Source organism: Sylvia atricapilla, chromosome 9 (genome assembly GCF_009819655.1).
Source record: "Sylvia atricapilla isolate bSylAtr1 chromosome 9, bSylAtr1.pri, whole genome shotgun sequence".
In the NCBI taxonomy this organism is placed as follows: Eukaryota; Metazoa; Chordata; class Aves; order Passeriformes; family Sylviidae; genus Sylvia; species Sylvia atricapilla.
In genome coordinates, this window is record NC_089148.1 from 13,228,519 (window position 1) to 13,251,593 (window position 23,075).

The following is a 23,075-nucleotide window of genomic DNA, read 5'->3' on the forward strand; positions in this document are numbered from 1 at the left end:
AGCCCCGTTTTGATTGACAGGGTGGAGGACCATTGAAAATCTTGCTGGGTAGCTCCCGGGTCGCTATGAAGCTCCTTTTAAAAATCCTTCTCCAATGCTGACTCCCGGTAGATGGCAGCTCCGCCGGGCGCGCAGGCAGCGCGCAGGCAGCGCGGGCGGATGGAGTAGGGCGGGCCGGGGCGCAGCGCCGCGCTCCCACGCGTGTCCGCGCTCCCACGGCGGGCGGAGAGGCTGCCCCACCGCCCCAGGTAAGAACCCCCCCGGGCAGCGCGGGGCCGGGTGCGCTGGGGATGCCCATGGGGAGAGAAGAGGACTTTGGGGATTGCTTGCGAGGAGGGGGAATGTGCGGCCGGCGGAGGGACCGCTGGCGGGGATGCGCGCACTGCCGAGGAGAAACATAGCCGGGCTCCAGCGCAAATTCTCTGTTTCTCTGTTATCCTGCCTCTCTTTGTTTCTTTTTACTTTTTTTTTTTTTTTTTCCTTGTTTATTTGGAATATAGCACGCTTAAAAAAAATCCAAACTACCGCGGAAAAAATAATAATAATGCAAACCACCACTACCAGCTCGGGGCCTCGCTCCCTATTGACTCCACTGCCAGCCCGCTCCGGTGCGGGTTAAGCAGCTGGCGGGGATGCGAGGGCTGGAACCCGGCTCAGGGAATGGGAACGCGCATCCCTCCGGCAGCCGGGCTGCCCGGGAGGAGAGCGCAACTTTCCCCTATTTACATAATGATGGTTTAGTAAGCTGGAGGGAGCTGCCGAGGGCAGAAACAGCCGTCGAGCGGGGCCGGGAGCCGGGGACGATGGCGATGGCCCCGGGATTGGTTTTTCTCTCTGGTGCGGCTGGAAGTTGAGAGCGGAAGGGACAGCAAGATGCCGGCAGCGCTAGGAAGCCTTTCGAGGACAATTCACACCCTCACGTCACCCCATTGAGGGGTTAGACGGCAAAATGGACGGGGAGCTCCCTGTAAGGAGCTGGCAGGCCGGTCTTCGCCCCCCTCCACGCTCTCCCTCTTTAAGGGGTGTATAAATGCCGGACCTGCGCTGTCAGCCCTTCTTGATAAATTAAGGGCTTCGCAGTCGAAACCTATTTACACCACCATTATAGGGCTAACCAAATGGGGATCCGCATGCATATTTTTACCGCAAGAGATCTCATACATCTCCGCCAGAGTCGCCCCTCGGGCCATGGGATAACAGATAGGGAAGGGGGGCGGGTTGTGCTCCGCCGCGGCCAGCACTTGAGCGGAAAAAAGTCCGTGTCCCCACCCGGTGCTGGCTGCCCCGGGCATCCCGGACCCGTTCCCCTTGCAGGGGCAAGGAGAGGGCGAGGGTGACCCTCCGGAAGCCTTGAGGGGACCGGACACACGGGCTCCTCCAGTCCAAAGCAAGGCCCTGGGGAAGTTTCTCCTCCGACGGAGATGGGGTTTGACTGCGACGCTTGCCGTGCCCGTCCCTTTATCCGGGGAGAGAAGGGACAAGAAGAGCCCCATACGGAGCCATCCTGTCCCCGCGCTCGGCGGCTTTTCGCGGCTGCGCTTTCCATTTATTTCCAGGCGGCGACCTCGGGCGCCTCGGGGGAAAAAGGGGTCAGCGCATCCGGGGACAGGTCCTTGGTGTCCCCGAGGGTCGCCTCGGCGAGACCGTCAGCAGAAAGGCGGGAGGGAGCGGCATCCCTCGTTTCCCAGTGGGATTCCCGCACCGAGCGCTGCCCGCTCCCTTTCGAAACGAAACGTGGCCGGAGCGAGGTGGTATCGCAGCTCCAGACCCGGGCAGGGCTCGCCCCAACACCCCTGTCCCTGGCTGGGGGCTTGGCGGGGCTGTCCCCGCAGCCTCTGCTCCAGCCGGCCGCGCTCCGGCTGTGTCCCGCATTCCGGCTCCGCCGGGGAAAAAGAAATGTCCCCGCTCCGCCTCATCCCGTCCCCTCCGGCGGCCCCCTCCAGTTCCACTTGGTTAGCTCAAGTTTTCCATGTAAATGACAGTAATAAATATCTAATCATGTCCCGCAGCTATCGGCGGCTCGCCGAGCAGCCGGCATTAATGAGACATCCAGGGGAAGTGGGGAAAAGGAGAGGGGAAAAAAAATCAAAAACATAAAAAGGGAAGTTTTCCCGCTTTCCCTGAAATAGTTTCTAGAGGCGAGGCCGGGCCGATGTGCGGGGGGATGCTCCAGAATGATCCCAACTGTGGGGTCGTGCTCAGGTTCAAACCCGTCCCCTCTAATTAACCCTGTCCCCAAAATCCCAGCAATTCCCCTCGAGGGAGGGGCGAGTCCGGTCGCATGGCCGGGCTGGGAGCTGCTGTCCCGAAAGCCCCGCGGAGATGCGTGTGCCCATCCCTGCCGCGATTCCCGAACAATTAATGGAGCTGCAATGAGCGCTGAATGCTGATGGTGGGCCGAGGGGGGGAAGGCGGTGGGAAGGCTGCGGCTGAAATTAAACCATGAGAGTTGGATTTGTTCGCCTAACGCTAAACAAATGGACTGATTGCCTTCTTTCCAAACGCATCAGTCATACTACATTAAGTAGCAGAGAGCTAATTATCCCAATTAGGAGGCTGATTTATAATTAATGGCTTGGACCAAGTGATAATTGGATGTTAATGGATAACAGTTTTGTCTGAAGTAGCCTCCCACTTCCCCAAAGGCAGGGCTGGAGGGTTTGGGGTTTATTTACCCTCTCTCTCCCTCACCTCCGCACGGAACACAAAGCGAAAGAGAAGCGAAATCTGCTCTTGGCTGGTTCGGGTGAGACCCTCCTCGGGCTGGGGGAGGCGCTGGCCGCTCCCCAGCCCGCCCGGGGCTCGGCGAGGAGGGCTGCGGGGGTAACCTTCAGCACCCACCTTCCCCAGATTTCAAGCGATACCTGCTGCTTTTTTCCGCTCCTCCCTAAGTTTCCGAGCCGTGGACAACTGACTGCTGGGTATCTTATCCTCCTACAGGACGTGGCTCGTGTTCCCGATGAAGGGCAAAGGCTGAGCCCCACGGAGTGCCCGAGTGCAGATGAGGCTGTTCCTCTGCCCTGTCCTAGGGAGAGCAGGATGGGGCTCACCCTGAGGATGAGAGGTTTTACACCCTCCCTGGCCCACACCCCACCCTTGTAGTGGCAGGCAGAGAGTAAATCTGCAATTTCTCACTGCTCTGTGTTTCTCCTGACCACATCTCAGAGCTGGCTTGCTGTTTGTTTCGTTTCTCTCTTCCACGTTCACTTTTCACCCATGAGTGAGTCGATGCAAGTCAATCCCACTTCCTTGTTTGCCCCAGCCGGAGAGACTTGGACCTACATCCTTTTGGCTTCTGGATTGTGTTTCTAAGTTCACTTTTCCCATTCCAACTAAGAACTGCAATGGGCACGAAATTCCTGAAAGGGTAAGAGTGACTTCAACCCTGGGTTACCCCATGACCGATGAGAAGCTGTATTAAATTACACCATCATAGTCGATGCAAAAATGCACCCAAAACTGTGCCATCAGTACACAGAAAGACAGTTTAGGTCAGCTTTCCAGCTTTTCCTGCTGATTTAAAGAGACCCTGCTGTCTAAATGGGGGATTCTCCTCATGCTCACACACATGAGCAGGGATCTTATTGCCGTATCAGAAGGCACAGCTCTGTTTCACGGAGCTGGTGAAGATGTTGCTTTTCCTTAGTGCCAGTGCCGCTGCCTGCACCAAAGAAACGGAGTCAGAGGAGCTTCTCACAAATCAGAGAAAAGGGCAGGCTCGCCAGGCAAGTTTTGCACAGTATAGTTGTAGAGGGAGTGACTGCAGTGGGTTTTGTTCCCAGTGTCTTTATCTTTTAAAATTATGGTTTACTGAGAAAGAAGGAAATAGGATGAAAAGAAGCCGGAGAGAAGAATTTCCTTTTCCTCTGTCATTTTCACAACCAGCCCTGACAAAACAAAGGTGCTGCAGAGAAGGTCCCGGACCAGCTCCTCTGATACAGCTACCTGCTGGTTTTACTGGTGACGCAGTGGGTAAACTGTTTAGCTGGAAGTAGTCCACGTTTTCTAAGATTCAAGTGGTTTTTCAGGGCCATCTCAAAATTCAGCTTGTCAAGTTGAAAACGCTTCTACTGAGGCACTGACGAAAGGCTTAAACCCTTTCAAAAGGTTGAGTGCTGCTTTCCAGAGCTTGTGTCTGAACAGGACGTTTATAGTTACCTTGCTTCATTTGGAAAAACATAGGAGTAGGGAAAATGCTGAAGAACAGGGATTCAATAAATCCCAAATTTTCCAATCCTATACAGCTACTAATAAAGTAATCTACTTCGGGGGAAATTCCATCAAAATGTACCGGTGGAACATTTGGAAATGTAGCCAAATAGTCAAGAATTAATTCATGGTGCACCGGGGTTAGCCAAACCCTGGGTCTTTTCCCATCAGTTTATTTCACTCTAAGAGTTACTGAAATTGACTTTTTTTTTCCTTTTAACTTCATTAAGGTTTGGATCAGACTTCTTCTGTTTCTCAGAGCAGTTCTGGTGGAATTACAGCTCATGGGAAGGGGAGAGTCGCTGAGGGAGGGTTGGGAGCAGGATGGACCAGCAGTTCTCTGAAGGGAGGGAAAGGGATGTTCACCGCAGGAGTTGTGGGTAGCTGGCACAGCTCTCTTAGGACCATCAGCAGCCTCTGTATGGTCAGAGCAAATACTGACTTGAGAAGTGGTGCTGTAAAACTGAAAGTGTGAGTGTGATGCTGGGGCACTCCTCTAGGATCTTCCAAAGGAAGAGTAACAATTGCGCTGGGGGAGACGAGCTGATATGGATCTCGCCAGGGAGGAAAATGCTCTTCCCAAGGGAGCTGTGGAAAGCGGCTGTCTCCGAGCACCGGGAGGAGCGAGCAGCTCTGCGAGCTCTCGGCGTGTGTTATAGCCCGAAGTGGGTAAACCTCTGCTGTGGGGCTCCGCATCTCCCCACAAAACCCAGCAGACATTCAGCAGCCCTGCCTGCTCCACAGCACAAGCTCTTTAGAGCGCAGATCACCTGCTGGTGGCCAAAATACATTGCTTACCTTGGCAGCCGCGCTTCATTCGGTGTAGAAATCCAGACTCTTACGGGAAGGGAAGCCTTACATGTACCCGTGCTGCTCCCTGGCACTGCTGCCTCTAACTCCAGTTTGTGGCCCTGTTTTAAGGTGGCACAAGTTCTTCCCCCACCCCGGCCCCTCTTTGTAAAAGCCACTCAGGTCAAGCGTCTTTTTTAGTGGTAGGATGAAAATTGGTGTTGCCACCTGCAAAGAAGAAAAAAAATTTCAAAGTTCTGGTTTATTCTCTTAAGGTATTAGAAGTCTCCCACAGTTCCACTGCTTGTGGAGTTGCCTTTCAGGATTTTTTTTTCTTTTACACCAAAGTAGGACTGTCTGTCATTTTGCCTCATAGATGATTTAAGCCTGAGCAGGAGCAGTTGCCATCCTGTGCTTTGTGACTGTTGTTTGGAGTGCTGCAAGAATCATCTGCAGAGGCAGGGTCCAGCTGAACTTGCAGAAATACCCTGAGTTCAGGCTCTCAGATTCTGTTGCTTTCAAATTTTGCTTGCTCTTTCCATCTCAGAAAATCACCTTCCACCAGAATGGCACTTGGCATCATAACCTCACAACCCTCCATCTAATCAGTTAAAAGAGCACCTGGGAAAGTCCTTTTGTGCCAGCAGGGTTAAACTCCAGCAATGTGTCAGAAACCACTGCATTTCACAAAGCCACACTGCTCCCCTCCTCGTGTGCATACCGCACTCTCTCAGCTTAACGCCCAGAACTCACAGCTTCAGCTTTTTACTTTCTGCATGATGGGTAGTGAGGATGAGTGGAGAAATCACCTTCCCTGCGTGCCTCATCCCAGTGTCAGCCTGTGGAGCCCAGCATCTGGGCTGAGGCATTGCATGGGAGTGCCCGGGGCAAGCCCAAATTCCCTCCTGCCAGCCTGGCTGCCGGGCGTGCAGCACCTGGGAGCAGCAGGAGAGGAACTGGGAATCTCTTCAACTGCCTCAGAAAACCTTTACAAAGCTTATCTGTGCACTTCTTGCAGTGTTTGAGCTCCCTTCTTAGGGCTCAGCGTTAGATTGTCAGATCAGCGTCCTGGTTGTGCTGCACAGGACAGTCACAGGTCCTTGTCACCGAAGGTCACAGGCTTAGAAACATATTTTGACACAGAACTGTAGATCCTTGTCTTCTTAGTGAGACTGTCATGGGTAAAATCCTCCAGGATATTGCTCCAGCTTCCAGGGATGGGAGATTCCTGAACCAGAAGTCCCAAGGGGCTGCCTTCCCTGACTGTCAGCTTGCTTGTGGGAACAATCTGCAATCAAATACGCTGCAGGCAAAAGCTGTTTTGGGGGCAGAGAGCAAGCAGCAAGCCACCCTCCTGCTTCCAGCAGCCCTTTGGGAAGGGCAAAGTTTCATTTGAAAAATTCCCTTTGCCAGCATTAGGGAAAAACAAAACGATGCTCCTCAAGAAAGCCTTTTCCACGGAAGTGAGGCACAGGACTGAGCAGGTACTTTGTTGTGTTTCTTTTCATAAAAACACCAAAGATAAACCCTTCAGGCAGTTCGTGAATTCAGTAGTGTGATTGCAGGGTACTTTAAGGTTACTCTAAGTTCTGAATTCAGGGCAGTCCAGAGGCAGAGATGCTGTAAGGTCTGGAGGCAGGAGAGCAGGTGGGCAGCACAGAAGGCGTGAGCCTGGCCGCAGCGGGATGTGACCACATTTCATAACCACGGATGTGGAGAGTGCAGCAGCAATGTTGGCAGAGCTGGGCTGTAGGGTTCTCTTTCCATTCTGGTGTTCATGGTAAGAAACCTTAAATGCATTAATTTTTTGCTGTTGTTGTTGCTGACTGATCTGGAAGCAGAATGAGATGAGGAACTAGAGTCAAAGTGATCTTCATATCAAGAGCTTTTCTTGTTTACCCAGGAAAACGCTCCACTTTGATATAATTTCCAAGAGCTTCTGCTGAGGTTTGAGCACTGCTCCGAAGGGGAGAAGGGAGGTTTGTCCTGCTTTGATCTGTAAGCACTGCTTGTCTCATGTAAATTACGACAAGCAAGGGATTTTGCACCACAGTGATGTTTAGTGGTGCCACTCCTGCCTCTACACCGCGAGCTGCTGGGCTCCAAGCCCTAAAACTAAGCCCCACTCAAAAGCAGAGCCTTTAAGGATGTCTTTATTTTATTTTCTTTATTTTGGACCTAGCAAGCCTGCCCTCTGAAAAACGCCTCTGCAGACAGAGGAAAGTCTTTTGCCAGGAAATGTCTAATCAATCACTCAGTTCTGTTAACTTTTGGGCGAAAAAACGATGATTTCACAAAAGCCTTAAATAAAAACCACAGTAACTGACATGAGTTCCCCCTTGTCAGCCAGGGCCTGTTACCTCAGCTGCTCACAACCTGGTGTTGGGGATTTCTAGGGTCCTGTAACAAAACTTCCTTGCCCCAGCAGAATTCTCTGATGTTTGTTTTATAAAAGTTATGAGCCCTCCCACATCCAATTATGTTTCCACTACAAATACATGAGCATTACACACACAGTTGCTGTGCTCATCATCAGCACAGCTTCAAAGAGTCAATTATTTGACAAGGTCTACCCAAAAATGGCAACAGTTTCCCTAACTGGAAGCATTTCCAGATTTCAGCTGCTGCCAATCCTCCTGGTTTTAAGAAAAGGATCTCTTTATTTATTCCAAGGTCACTAGGAATAGCTGAGCGTGAGCTGCAGGAATTGGTGTAATTGCTCAGGTTTTGCTTTCGGTGTGTTCTCACTTATTTAACTAGATCCTGCTTAATTAAGATCTCTCTCTGCACTTAGAAATTAACTTTATTTAAATCAAGGGATTTTCACAGGTGTAAAAATATTTCAGGAAGATCAGAAATGCGGAGTCCTGGGGGTTTCTTTGGGAGCTGTTCTCAGTTCCTTTTTTCAGTTATAAGAAAGTCTTTTGGAAGCCTGTTTTCATGGTGCACGCTGCTCTCGGATTTCGACATTTGAATGAGAAACTATGATGTGTTGCAGTGTTTCAAATTATCTATATTTCATCCGCTACAAAGGTGAAGTTGTTTCCTTTGACATTCAGTAGTCTCACGTGAGGAACAAAACTGATTTATAACATGTTGGTTATTATCTTATGTGATTTTGGGCCTTTATATATCTAAAAGATTTAGGGATATATTAAAAAAAATTGAAGAAAACCTCTTGCTAGGATCATTTATTCATAACCCCCCAGGTATGTAATTCGTTTAGTAGCAGATACGTATAAACCAAATGTCTGTCTGTAGAGTAGGCTTGTTTTCCCAGAATGTGAGTTACACAGAGTCAGAGATTTGTTATTTATCTTTCTGATTTGAAGTGTTTCTGAAAAAGGAATTAAAGCATAAAATCATAACGCAGAACAGCTCCGGGGGAGGTGAGGGGGATGTTCTGCTGTGATTCTATTTTCAGTGATGCTTTTTGCCAGTGGTAATAAGGGGAAAAGGATGTTGCAGCACAAACCATTTGCTGTTTTTCCCTGTTAGTAATGAACAGTGGGTTCCTGTGCTTTGCATAAACACCAGCAGTGATTTGTAGCACCTTTGCAGGTCCTCAGGCTGAGGATCACAACTTTCCTTTTACCTGACAGGGCTACTCCTGTTTTTTTCTGTCACCTGCAGAAAGCTGGACACCAATCAAGTGCACCAGACCTCTGTTTCATGCTTGATGGTTTTTTAACTGATCTTTTCTTTGTGCTGAAACTGTGCCTTGCATCAAGGCACAGACTCTAGGCTGTGCCATGCTCTTCCAAACTTTAAATGCATCTGTGGTGAATCTCTTCATAAGCAATGAACTACAGTGTTGAAATTCCCTTCTGAAAGTCACTTTCCAAAGTCGAAATCTGACTCTTTTTTATTTGGTACAGCTTAATTCCCACCTAAAGAAGGCCTCATACACTCTCTCTGCCTTCACCAAACCTCCCATTTTGGGGGCAGCTTTGATGAAATGAAAAAGAAACACCCCATGGTGCCCATCAGTCAAAAGCAGACTGGCATCCTCTTCTTGAAACCTCTAGGAATAATTCATTATTTCTAACCCAAAGGTTTTATTACCCCATTCTTTATGATGGCACCTGAGTGTCTCGTGTAGAACAATGAATTTAGTCTCAGTATTTCTTTGAGTTTGGGATTGCTCTGTTTGGAGGGAAAAGAGGTAATTGTCCAAAGCCTCTGCAAAGCTGCATGTCCTACACCCAGCCTCAGCCTTATCTCATCTGACAGTGTTTGCTTGAGAAAGGCAAATGACTTGTTTGTGATTTTGTTTTGGTGATTTGTTGGTTTGGTCTTTTTCCTGATTAAAGGAAAAATATGGATGTTTTCTTGCCAGGAACTTTGCCGAAAATTTCAATACCTCATTTTTAAACTTTTTCTCAGATCTGTCTCAATTCTGCATGTACACAAGCCCCTAGGAACAGGAGTTTTCAGCTGATGAGGGAAAGTATGGGTCTCTCTTCACATCTTCTCTCAGGACAGAATTACATGCAAAATTATATCAATATTAGTTACCTGATAAATACTTAAAGCCTTGTGCAAAGCTGAGAATATTAAAATGTAGGGTCAGATCTCCCCTGTATGCTACTCTGTTACATGGTGCGTGATAAATTGCATCACTCTTGTGCTGTGTGACTTCATGGGAACCTGAAGTTTTCAAGGCCAGTGCTGGAAGGGATGGATGGGAACCACGCTGGCTGGAGCAGTTCAGCTCTGCTCTGGGATAACCCCAATGTCTCTTTAGGGTTCCTGTTTCTAGCTGGTAAATGTGCAAATTGCTTTGCATCAGATTGGGCGGCAGCAGCTGAATACAGGGTGGTAGGGTCCCTGGGTTAGTCTGGGATGGGCAGAATCCTGCATTGCCTGGTCTCAAAGCAAAGCAGGAATGGAGAAAGCTAGATTCCTCATTGACAGCAGCAGTTAAAGCTCAGGGGAATGCCATGTCCTCTCTGTGAGGCTGGACCGCTGCAGAACATGGCCCCTGCAGCCTGAGGAGTCTGCAGGCTTGGGAAGAGAAACAGACACAGCATCCTTGAGTCTTCCATAGCAAGAACAGAAGTGAGGGGCAAGAGCTGTTGGGAGGGTTTTTGACACTGAGGTAGCAATGCCAGGACTGTGAAGACAGAAGGAGTGGGAGCCCCGGCAGGGTCTGGTGCAGGACACGGTGAGGAGACCTGACATGTGGAGTGTGGGGAGCTGGGAGAGGGCCAGAGCTGTGATGCTGGAGGTGAGAGAGTCTCTGCTGCTGCTGCCCGAGGGGCCGTGCAGGAGGAGAGCCCCGGCCCCAGGAGGTGCCAGCCCAGCCCTGCCCGGCAGCATCCATCCATCCATCCATCCATCCATCCATCCATCCATCCATCCATCCATCCGTCCATCTGTCCATCCATCCATCCATCCATCCATCCCCTGTGTGGAGCAAACGCTGCCGGCTCAGCGCACGGGCTCCCGGCAGGGGCATTCTTCTCTCACCTATTGTTTTCCTGCACCTCTCCTCAGCTTCCATCTCCTTTCTTCATCGCTCTTAACTCTTCAATGATCTCTGGTGCACAAAATCAGGAATCTGCATTCTTTCACCCTGTTACCCTCCCAGCTTATCCATAGCTCAAGCCCATATCCTTCCATAAAGCAGGGCTTCCAACTTTGCTCTCATCCTCCTCCTGGCTGTGGCTGTTCCTGAGGCCCTCCAGCCACGCAGAGACATAAAAGATGCACTTGCAGATTTTGAAAATTAAAACCATCTATACAGCCGGTGGGAAGGGATCAGCTTATTTGGTTGCTTAATGAAATATAAAGATTATTTTAACCAGTGTAAGCACTATTCGACAGCTTGTGAAACACAGTGGTGGCTTGATGAATGGCTTTCTCCATTAAAAAAAATTGCTGCATGATGTCTTTTAAATATTTCATTTATTGGGGTTGGAGTGAGCTCGGAGCTGACAGTTAAACAGGAGCTATTTGTGGTCTCAGTTAACTTTGCTTACCCGGCTGAACCGTCTCGCTCAGTAAATTCCCTCTCATTTTTTATACAGAATCTGGGATGATACATTTGCTGCACAAGTGAGTAGGAAGTTCTGCCTGTTGTCTGCACTGCACTGTAACAGGCACTTATCACCAAAGCTGTGATGGGCATTGGCTCCCTTCCTGAGTCCACCCCTATGAAGTCTTCTCTTTTTTTATATTTTTTTTAAATGCACTTTCTTCCAAGCCACCCAAAAATGTACACATAAAATCATCTTTTAACAATCAAAACCACTGAAATATTCCTGGAGCAAGTGTTTCAGTGGAAACATTGGGCTCCAGACACAACACCACTGGCAGTGTCCTTGGAAGACTGTATAGTATGGGAAAATTCCCCTCCTCTCCCTCTTCATTTTTCCTTTAATGTGCCAGCTTGCTGCACAGCCGACGACATGCAAGAGGGATTAGAAAAGGAAAAACAGGCATTTCTGTGAGTTGGGAGTCAAAGACACTTGGCCTCCCACGTATCTTCTGGCAAGGCTGAGCCCCGGTGTGGATTCTCCAGCTTCTATTAAGGACAGAGGTCTGGCAGCAGCCCAGGGCAGTTAATAGGTTCTGTGTCCTCAAATGGTTTTCACGAAACACGCAGGAACTTAATAAGCTTTGAGACCTCCACCCCGCTGGCCAAAGCTGGTGCAACCAGCCAGCTGGTTCACAAGTGGGGAGGCAGAATGAAGCTGCAAATCTCTGTTTTGCTGCCTGTGCTGGCCAGAAAATCCAGTCCTGCCCTTGTCTGTGACAGGGAGGCAGTGAAAAATTTTATTGGGTGGTATGATGCCCTTGGGAACTGAACCACACCAAGGATGGGGTGAGGCTGCACCAAAGGTCACTCTTTCCCAGGTGGGAAAGATGGGAGATGTCCTCTGTGGCCATGTCAATGGTACATGCCACTGGGACATGTCCCTTCACACGTGCCACCAGCAGCAAGCCTTTGCAGTCCAAGAGAGCGACATCACAGCTGTAATTTCACTGTGAACCCCATTGTGAGGAAAATAGATAAGAATGCCAAAACCCTGTTGGTGTGCGAGTCCATCAGCTTGGTCAGAGAACCAGCAAACAATTCTGTCATTGCTTAGATCTTCCCTAAGCTCCATTAGAGCAGAGCTGTGGCATCCTCTTGTTTTTGTTGGCACTTGAAATGAAAATCCATTTTCACATTTTGTCTTAGAGTGGGTGAACAGGCAGACATGAAGCAGATGAAGCTGGCATCAGGGTGTGTGTCAGATCTTTGGGGCATAACCAAACCCAGACCTGTCACCCTCTGTTGGCACTTAGTGTTGAAATGATGCAGTGGCAGAACACGAAGGACTTGGGGAAACAGGAATGAATCAGACTGCTGAATTCCAAAATTATGGGTTTATAGTTAGTGCAGCCTTTTTGAGAAGACAATCCCAAAACCAGAACTCACATTCACGAGGGTCATCCTTGAGCTGGCAGAGTGTTTGACCAAACTCCAGCTGCACGTTTCCCTCCCCTGTGCCTGAGCACCACAATGCAGATATTCTTGTGAGGGTGAAGTCATGGGATGCCCCAGACCCTATTGTACTAAATTCTGCTGCTTTTTGAGGAACTCCCACTTTGTCGCTGGCTGTTACACAATGTGATTTCATGTTTGTACTTCTTACATCAAGGTGGAGAGAACAGGAGTTCAGAGCAGGAAGGGAAGTGGGACCAACTCATTTCCATCTTTCCCTCTTCACCGTGAGCCTGTCCCTCTGTGGTATAAATCATTTACGGGTCTTTTTGCAGTACAGAAAATACAGCAGATAGTTGTTCTTCCAAATTTTCACTGTTCAATGCATCACGTTCCTCCTAAAACCATGAGCATTTCTCCTAAAATCATCACCTCCCTCCAGCATTTAAATTATTTTCTAAGAGGCTGCCTGAAAAGATGTCTGCTTTCCTTAAGCTAGTCCAGCTGTCTCTCTTTCCCTGAACGTTTGTTCATTGCACTGACTTTCCAGATGGTGACTTGCTGATGTAAACGGTGGTTTAAAAAATTTATTTTGCGGCTAATGTTTCACAACTTCCTTTCTGATGTCTTACAAACTGCAGAAACGACATCCTGGAGGCCCTCAGTCATTTACAACAGGGATGAATGAAGCATTGCTCGGCTTTTGAGATCAATATTAGCTCAGTTTTACAGATGGTCTGTAAGGAAAAAGAGCTTGAAGTTTCATGCAGAGCCTACACTAGAAAAAAAAAGCCATTAGTTTTCTGAAATAATTTCCTTGCTATTGAGCTATGAAATGTCGGTATTTATTACAAACCTTATTCCCTCTTTAGCCATAACATTTTTGGTGCTATTATGCTGCAGATTTATTTTCTTTTACACCACATGCTCTTTTCCCAATGCCCCCCCCCCAGGCCGTATAATTTGTGTTTTCTTAAGAAGACCTGTTAGAAAAATGAATAATGAATGGAAACAAATTATAATGAGTGAGTTCAGATGAGAAACATTATTTGACATTCCAGCACTGGGGTTACAAATAGTCCACTGTAGGCAGTGACAGGGGCAAAATCCCAGCTAGCCCTGGGAGAGAGCTCAGACAATGCATTAGAAGTCACTGTGATATGATAAACCGTGTTGTGGTATGCAAAAAAATTAATTTCCCATATTTTGATCAGCATGAGCGATATACAGTCAGATTCTGGGTTTTAAGTTTGGAAGCCAAACTGGGTTGATGGTGCTTCAGGGGCACACAAGCTGTTTCCACTCCTGTCCCAGAACCTGCAGGAGTTGAGAGTGCATGAGTCTTGCATGCAGCCCTTTAACTCCAAGCTCAGCATCCCCAAAGCCCTGCCGAGACCCTGGGAATGCTGGAACAGCACATCCCTAAGCCCCTGTGTCCTGATGTTTTGCAGGTTTATGTCACCATGCAGCACTATGGAGTGAACGGCTACTCGCTGCACGCCATGAACTCGCTGAGTGCCATGTACAACCTCCACCAGCAGGCAGCTCAGCAGGCACAGCACACCCCAGACTACCGGCCCTCCGTGCACGCCCTCACCCTGGCTGAGAGACTGGCTGGTAAGAACAACTCATGGCTTTTGCCCTCACCTGGCACTGACAACCCCACCTGTTGGAACCCCGGGCACTGAGGATTTTAGGCTTTCTGTGCTGACAGGCACAGAGAACGTAGCATTCCAAAGATTGACTCCCAAGAAAGCAAAGCGTTCCAAAAAAATCGAGTGATTACGGATGTGTAGTTTGGATAGAAGTGTGTGATATCACATGGTGGAAAACTTAGGGTTTAAGGTTTTAGAATGTAGTAATATATATATATAAAAAGCAAGATGGAGGTTTTAGGGCAGAGGCTGAGTCCTTCTTTTTTCACCTTCTTCTTCATGGGTCTGGATGATATCTTGTAATTGGATAGAAAAATCCACATGGCGAGCCACGGGTGGTTGGTTATTGGGTTAAAAGTAAAAATAATTTAGGTGTCATTTCATAATCATACAGTTTGTCCTTAAAAGGCCTTGTAAAGAAATAAAGACCATTTTTCACGTTGTTAGCTAGAACTCATAGCTTGTGAGGCTGTAAAATAGATAAGAATTAATAAATGTCTGAGTCCGAACACGAAACACCATCTCTCCCATCTCTCGAGCATTTAATTCCAGCTCTAACAAGAAAGAAGATAAAAAAGCCACACCCAACCACCCAAAAAAACAAATAAGCAAAAACCCCCAAAACAAACAAAATCCAAAAACCCCCCAAACAAATAAACAAACAAAAAACAAAGAAAAAAAAAAAAAAAAAAAAAAAAAAGACATCCCCCTCCCCCCCAAAAAACACCAAAACCTCTCTCCCCCCAAAAAAACCCAAACAAAAACCCAGCACCCCCTTGTTGGGTTGTTAAAAGCCCCTTGTTGATTGTGTTGAGTGAAACTCTTCTGGAGTGTGAAAGAGCCAAGGGCCATGGTGAGCTCCTCTGTGCTGTCCCTGTGGCCAAGCTCTCAAGTGACACCTGCCCTCCAGTGTGTGCTGGCAGCTTGCTTCAGACTGGCCTCCGACAGCTGGGACGCTCAGGGGAGAGATGGGATGTGGCTCCACTCTACGGGATTGAAAAGAGAGAATTAAAAAGACACTTCAGTGTCTTTTAGCAAGTGAACAGAAAACAGCAAAGGATTTCCCTTTCTTGTTAGTAAATAAGGGCAGAATGGGCACGATCACAAAGTAAATTTGGCTCCCCAGCTCAGGCAGCCAGGTGTTGCATTCCCCAACAGCCACCCCCTGCCATCCCAGGCCGTAGCTTGTTTCTCCACGTTGTCTCTTCATGCAACTATTTTCCACTTCTTTCCTAAAAAGCACTTTTTCTCTCTAGGAAATGATCTTCATTTGGATCTTATTTGGGTTTCACCTTGACCTGTTTCTTTCTGGGAATCCTAGACCTTGCCTTGGGTGACACTTTCCTACAGATCCTGCTGCCTTCCATAAAACAACTTTTAGCTCAAGTCAAGTCACCTGTGACTTTACCCAGGTTGTGTCATTTACAGAGCACTGCTGGTGGTGGGGCAGCAGGACAGGAGCTGCTGGTCCAGAGCATCTGAGCTGCTTTGCTGTGTCCAGCCATGGTTGTAACAGCACTGCACTGATGCTCTCATTAATAGGAAGTGCAAAGCCCAGACAATATTTTATGATTTGGTAGAAGTAATTTTTCAAAAATAGTGGGTGGAGAACTGAGAATATTTGGTGTGGTAGGGCAGATATATCTGCTCTAAATTTCAGCCTGCCACAAAACAATCAGACCTGGCTGAGACCATCAAAAGTTCTTGCAGTGCAAGTGATCAACAGCTGTAACATTTTGGTCTGGATTTGGATGCAGTGATGTAAAGCAGACCTGACAACCAGGACAGGGAAGCTAAAGTAAAAGGCTACCACACTTGTAGATTCTAGAAACTTTCCCAGAATGGAATTCTCTTCCCTGACTCTCTGAATATGTGTTATCTCTTTTAAGATAGCTTTCTAGTTAACTGATATTAAAGTTTAAAAAAATTGTAGAGGGATTCCTTCCAGTCTAGAGTAGGTGGGAAAAATTACCTGTCCAGACAGCTTTGGTGGGCTAAATTTAATCAATAGCGGCTTAAGCCAAAATAAGGATGCAGAAGTTTCAGAAAGGTCCTCTCAGATGGGCAGTCCACAAAGGCATGATGATAAAGGTCTTGGACTCTTTGGATCAGTGAGCCACAGCTGGCTGTCAAATCTTCGTGCCAGCAATGTTCTCTTATCCAGCTGCTAATTGTGACTTTCTTAACATGGTTCTAAGTGGCCTGGACTCTTCTTCAGGCTCTGCTACTGGGCTACAGAGTGATGAGGAGAGCACTGTCCTTCTCCTGGTCATCCATCCCCTGCCCCTTTCAGTATGCAGGTGGTCAGATGGGAGCAGATGGCTCTGAACTCTGCAATGTACCTTGCAGACCCTGGGTCTCAAGGTGTCCTCTTTCAAGGATCTCTTGAAAGATGTTTGTGATCTCTATCTTTTAGAGTAGAGCTTGGAGGACTTAATATCTTTGGCCCTAACTAGGCTAATGCAGAGGAAGATAAAAAAAAATAATGAAAAAGCTATTCTCATATTCTTGACCAGAAGATTCAATTGGTTTCCTGACCTCTTATCTTTAAAATTAATAACCCACCTGGAAAACTTGCCAAATTAAATCCCACAGTCCCCTTGTCTGCTTATCATTGGCAGTCTAGGCATTATATACCTACGAGCTGTTTCCTTTGCAGTTGCCTCACATTCTGTTACTTCTGAATATCTTTCAGTGCAGGTTATAGATCTCATTTGCCTTCCAGGGACAGTCAGAATAAAGCAGCACAAAAGCAAATGACCTTAAGTCAGAAAACAGAGGTTTCTGGAGGTAACAGCAAAGCCTCACCTGCAATTTATATTCTCCTTCGTGCACAAAGCCTGAAAACATAGTTAAAACATTAAAATAATTGCTGGTTGCCTCTCGCTGGAGCGGCCAAACTTAATGCATGAGCTGCCGCCTCTGGGGAGCTGGTAGGTCTAACCTCTACTCTAGAAATTTGGGAATATTCCAGCCTGCAGGTAGGGTGTTTAACCAGTGCCCTTTCTCCTGTTTTCTTGTACTTGAAACACAAATGTTAGCTTTTTAAAATGTTTGGGGGCAGCCTCAGTTTCATTTCACATGCTGGAATATCCCTTTCCCCTGCCTGGCTGCACTGTGAGCCGTGCCTGGATGCACGAGGATGGTCCCTCTGCCTCCCAAGGGGCAGCTTCATCACCAGCACTTGAGCTCCCCAAGGAGCTCCGATACCTCGAACACAAAATTCTCTTGTATGCAACCAGCACTATATTGTTGAAGACCTTTAGCCTGATCACATCTTTGCCGGGTTGCCAAAACCGCGCAGCTTTGGCACTCCCCCAGGAGGGCGCTGCGAGTGCTGACCTAGAATGGAACAGCTGGAAGTTTTGGAAGAGGAATGTTTGAGCGGTGCAAAGCTGATTTGCTACGCTCGTTAGCCAGTGGATCTGAGACCTGGCTGTGTGGTGCTGGGGGTGGCCCGACAGCAGGTTTTGGTTTATTGTTTAGATTCATGTCACGATGCTCGTGACAAAAACGCAAATAAACAGCAGCCAGAGCCTCCATCGGGCTCTGTGCACTGATAGTGCCAGCTTTTCTCCCTGCTCTGTTGTTTTCTCGTGTGTTCATTCCTCCCTTCTACTGGAAGTCACATTCTTAACTGAATTAAAAATGATACCAGACACTGCTCTTTCTGCATTTCCTCTAGCAGAGCAAACCTCTTGCCAGACTGTTTCGTTCCAGGGCTGTAGCACAGCGTGTCCCAACTTGCATAATAAAGGGTGGGTTTTTTTCATTTTTCAAGTAACTTATTTTCATTGATTTAAGATCTTTATACTCCCACTAACTGTTGTGCAATAATAACGCCTCTGGTAAAATAATAAGCCCTTTACTCTTGGCCTCAGATTTTCCCCAGTCTGAATTTCTTCTCTGCCCTCAATTTTCCAAGCTTGGTTTGCAAAGTCGGACCTTGTAAGTAGGTGCTCTGCTGAGAGGAGCTCAGCACATGAGCTCTGGGCTTGAAACCAGTGGGGCTGGACGTGGCCCTGGCTGGTGTTTCCACCCCAGATGCTGGAGTGTCTGTGCTCAGTAAAGGATGTGCTTTGGAGCAAAACGCACAAAAGCACATGAGATTAAACGCTCTCTGAACTGGAGCCCAGAACATCTCTCCAGTATCATGCCTTGAAGACTACAGTGAGCTATGCATAAGACATTAAAGAAGTACAACAGTGAATGTCCCCACATCATTTTTAGTTGTGTTTCTTAGTGGAAGGTGCTCATGCCATGGTGGGGGCCAGGCATCTGCATGTCCTGCCCCACTGATGTCGGGAGCAAATTGAGTTATTTCAGCCAAATTCAGCACTGGAGTCTCAACAGCTTTCACAGCTCTCACAGAAAGAGGTTCTCTCTCCAGAACAGGCTTTTAGAATCCTAGCATGGTTTGGGCTGGAAGTCATCTCAAAGGTCATCTAGTTTTAACCCCTCTGCTATCATTTTATCTCTTCGGACATCTCAGTTAACCACTAGAATTCACATGTATGTGTTTTATTAGTCCTAAAGCAGTGGAAAAAAAACATTCTGTAGTTTTGTCTGATGATAGCAAGCACTTTACTCGACTGTCAGCGTGCAAATTCCAATAATTAAATTGGCCACTTTTCTTGTCTTCCAACGGCTGTACATTTCAAGACATCATTTTGGAGGCACGTTATGGATCCCAGCACCGCAAACAAAGGCGAAGCCGCACGGCCTTCACTGCCCAGCAGCTGGAGGCCCTGGAGAAGACCTTCCAGAAGACTCACTACCCAGATGTGGTGATGAGAGAGCGGCTGGCCATGTGCACAAACCTGCCTGAAGCCCGAGTCCAGGTATGGATATTTTGCAGGTTTGTGAGTGAGGATGTTTAAAAGAACATAGCTGGGTTCCCAGAGGGCCGACAGCTCCCTTGACCTTCCAGGATTCTTCCAGTGGAACCAAAGATTTTTGGGCAGCAAGGTTGTCAGAGGCAGGGGCAGGGAGGATAAAATTATCCAAAGTCACACATCTGCTTAAGGAACTTCTAATCCACGCTCACATTTTTTAAATTTAGCGTTGTCTGAAGTGTACACTGGTTTTCATTTGTTCTTTCACATTTCTTTGGGGGAAATTTTAGAAACAGCAACAGAAGTCTACTTATTTATTTATTTGCTAGGCTTTCCTGGCTTTCTCAGAAAAGCAGAGACCCAAGTAATTCCAGCTGCTCTTTTCCACCAGTGTCAATATTTGTAACATCTCAGGCCAAGGTTTGGGTTTGCCTTTTGGTTTTGTTTGCTTTTTTTTTCAGTTTCAACTAGAGAAATGTGTTAGTTCATAACCTGCTGGTGAAGAGGTTCTTGTCTTTTAAAATGCAAATATTTTTCACTGCGAAGAGAAAAAGAAACGGAAAAAAAATTAGTTCTTTTTTATAAATATCAAGGCATTTTGATCTAAAAAATGGCTTGTTTCCTTATCAAACAACACAAACAAGATATGCAAATATATTTCTTCTAATCCATGACTACTGATTTAGGTTAAGAAGACAATGGATTCTCTCCTCCTTTCCTAAATGCAGTTCCCAGACAACAGTCTATGCCTGTAATGACTTTTGAGCATTGCCATCATAGTTTTGATACACTTACAACCAAACGGTTTTAGCAACTTAACAGACTGTTAGTCAGTGTAATGTCATCAGACATTACAGCTGCAAGACATTCTTTTTTGATGCAGCTACCTTAGCAATTTAGGGGCAAAAAACTAACAGACCTCAAAAAAACACCAGTAGTGGAGCCTGTTAAAGAATCAATATAGAGGTCAGATACTTTTTAGTGTGTTTGAAATGTTGTTTGTAGATTCACTGAAAACAGTCGAGCTCTAAGGTCCAGCAAAGTGGAATGGCCTTTGGGCAGAGTGGCACCTCATTACTTGGGGTTCCCCTGAAGCTCCAAGGCTGAATGATGCTGAATTTGGCACTCAGCAGGATTCTCACAGGTTTTTCTCCCTTGCTGTTTGTGGCACTGAAGGTCTGGTTCAAGAACCGGAGAGCCAAATTCCGGAAGAAGCAGCGCAGCCTGCAGAAAGAGCAGCTGCAGAAGCAGAAGGACTGTGAGGGGAGCCACAGCGAGGGAAAGATGGAGCCCCCTGTGCTGGAGACCCAGGCTCCCACCCCGGACACTGAGAAGGTCCAGAGCCTCCCCAGCGAGGCTGGCACAGACCTCAACCTGACGCTGTCGGAGCAGTCTGCCAGTGAGTCGGCACCCGAGGACCAGACAGACAGAGAGGAGGAGTTCAAGAGCACCTTGGATGAGGCCAAAGTGGACAAGAGCCCTGGTGTGGACAGCAAGACTTTGAACTGCAAGAGAGCGAGCCCAAAAGCAGGTGAGGGGCAGTGTCTTGAGGGGTTGGTGTCAGGACCTGGCAGATTGGTGGTCAGAACCGCTTTCCGAGGGGGATGCTGGTGCTTGGGTATAGTTCCATATTCCCTGTGGAGTGGGTGTTCATGGATAGGCTGTCCAGGCTTGTCCTCTTGTCTTCAGCACTGAGCAGGCCCCACAGAGGGCAGGATGTCCATTGCAGCTGGAGCACTGAAAGAGCACAGACCTTCTGCTCCAGTTAGATCTTGGGGGGAACAGTGCCTAGCAGCAGCAGAGAGCTCAGCCCCATTTCTACACTCTGAGGTGCCAAGTATGGGGAAGACACACATTTAGTTCTTGTGAGCTGTCACACTCCTTCTCATTCACCCTCCACAAGACAAGCCCATGCTGCTGCCCAAACCTTTCTGGGGTGTAAACAAGCACCTGTATCCAGCCTGTGGGAATAACCCCCATCCCCTCTGTCTCCTGCCACAGAGTCCCCCCTCAGCACGACTGTGACGCCTTCATCCAGCAGTGGCCTGGCTCAGACTCACTCCTACTCCTCCTCGCCCCTGAGCCTCTTCCGCCTGCAGGAGCAGTTCCGCCAGCACATGGCAGCCACCAACAACTTGGTCCATTACTCCTCCTTTGAAATGGGGACACCGTCTGCCATGCCCTACCTGGGCATGAACGTCAACATGGCCCCGCTAAGCTCCCTGCACTGTCAGTCCTATTACCAGTCGCTGTCCCACGCTCAGCAGGTCTGGTCCTCCCCCATCCTGCAGGCCTCCAGCTCCCTGCCCAGCCTGAACAGTAAAACCACCAGCATCGAGAACCTGAGGCTCCGGGCCAAGCAGCACGCGGCGTCCCTGGGGCTGGACACCCTCCCCAACTGACTGCCCAGGAGAAGATGCACCAGAGGTTGGCACTACACACGGCGCTCCTTGAATCCCCACCTCTTCCTGGAGTGAGGTGCTCCCTTGCAGGGAAAACTTTTGCATTTCTAAACGTCTTGTTAGCACCACGGTGGTGTCAGACGTTGCTACTGGCCTGGTCTTCGCTAAATATTTAATGAGGAAGGGGGAAAGGATCTGTGTTTAGACAGATGAACTGTCCTCTGGACTGCCACGAGTTGAGCCTGTAACGTTCAGGATGAGCCCCTTGTCCTCATCCCCTCGATAAGGTGCCAACTGTGTTATATTCACCTTTTATTTTGTTGTCGTTGCATTCTTTGGGGGAAGAAAGAGTCCTGCTTTGTCTTGTATATAGTTTATAATGTTGACAGCACCCATCATCTGTGTGTTACTGTCAGTGTTACAGAACTGTGACCTCTTTTGCTTTTATTCCCCTTTCCTTTTCAATTTTAGTAGCTAGTATCAGAGTTACAAATCAGCCATCACCTTGACCTCAGCTGGTAGCTAGTTGCTCTTCTTGGGTCAGCATCCTAAAGGTGTTCATGAGGAAGAGAAAGGATTGTGCACTTCACCACTCCACTTCTCCCTTCTCTGCTAAAGCTAATTCTTTAACAACTGGGAAATGATCTGAAGGTGAATTCCCTGTTTAAGCACTTCCTATAAGGCAAGCATTTTTCATTTTCTTTTAATAGCACTTGCTCAAAGAGGAAAAAATATTGGCCAAATGCTGCTGGCTGGGAGAAAATGAAGGCCAAATTTGCAAATTATTTTTACTGATATTGTTTCCTCTTTGATCTTCAGTGAAGTGTTAACTTTATTTACAAATGCCAGGATTTTCTTTTTGGAGAGCATTTTGGTCTTACTTTGACAAGAGATAGTAATAAAAATTCTGTATGGACTCCTAGTGTGTTCATACACCATGAATTTTATGGTTCTTTGACAAAAAACTTGATTAATGCAAGCTGTGTCTAGAAAAAAAAAAAACTCTGATCACCAAATTCTCTTCTCAAGCCCTCAGTCCAGAAAGCGGTTACCAAGTGAAAATGTAACAAGTGAAAAATGATGAACTGCTGGAGGCAAAGCAGGTGTAAGCAGGGGCTTTGTATTCTCTTTGGAACTGAGGGGGGAAGAGATGAACTTGCCAAATATGCAGGGTTTGCAAGTAACCAAAATTCATCAGCTTCAGAATTATTGCACTGAACAGTTTCAGTCTCATTTAATTGGAATGACCCATCATTCACCCTTGGGTAGTTTTCCTTATTGAGGAGGAATGTCTCTGCCAATTTAAATCACTTCATCACTTTTTTCTTCACTTTTTTTTTTTTTTTTCCCTATTTTTTTTCCCAACCAAATAAACATTTTGGACCCACTGCTATTACTCTGAGCATTCAGGAGGGGATGACATTCAGCTCTCATCTCTAGTATTGCCTAGGACCAGGACATCCAGAGTGACTCTGGGGCAGGTGACATGTTGTATCCCAAGAGTGTGGACTGGGTGTGTCACTAACAGACTGGGCAGAGCTTTGCTGTGTCTCTGCAAATGATCATAATTGATCTAACGTGGAGTGTAGACCCACAGCCACCCAAGTGTGGGCCCTCTCACTCCCACCTTGCTTCCCACTGGGGCAGCAGCTGGGGGTCAAATTACCTATTTAAACATGGAGGGAAAGAGTGTTTTCAGCTTCATTATTACTTCTTGAAAAAGCATCTAACTTTCACAAACAGAGACGTA

At 47.6% G+C, this 23,075-nt stretch overlaps 1 protein-coding gene across 1 annotated transcript; it reads left to right on the forward strand.

Annotated features, from left to right (window-relative positions):
- Positions 1-94: 94 nt before the first annotated feature.
- DMBX1 (diencephalon/mesencephalon homeobox 1) lies at positions 95-21,345 on the forward strand. The gene is given in 6 exon segments (XM_066325558.1): positions 95-192; positions 194-248; positions 13,885-14,050; positions 18,751-18,929; positions 20,100-20,454; positions 20,925-21,345. Coding segments are annotated over 6 exon segments (1,254 nt in total). The 3' UTR covers positions 21,326-21,345.
- Positions 21,346-23,075: the final 1,730 nt, after the last annotated feature.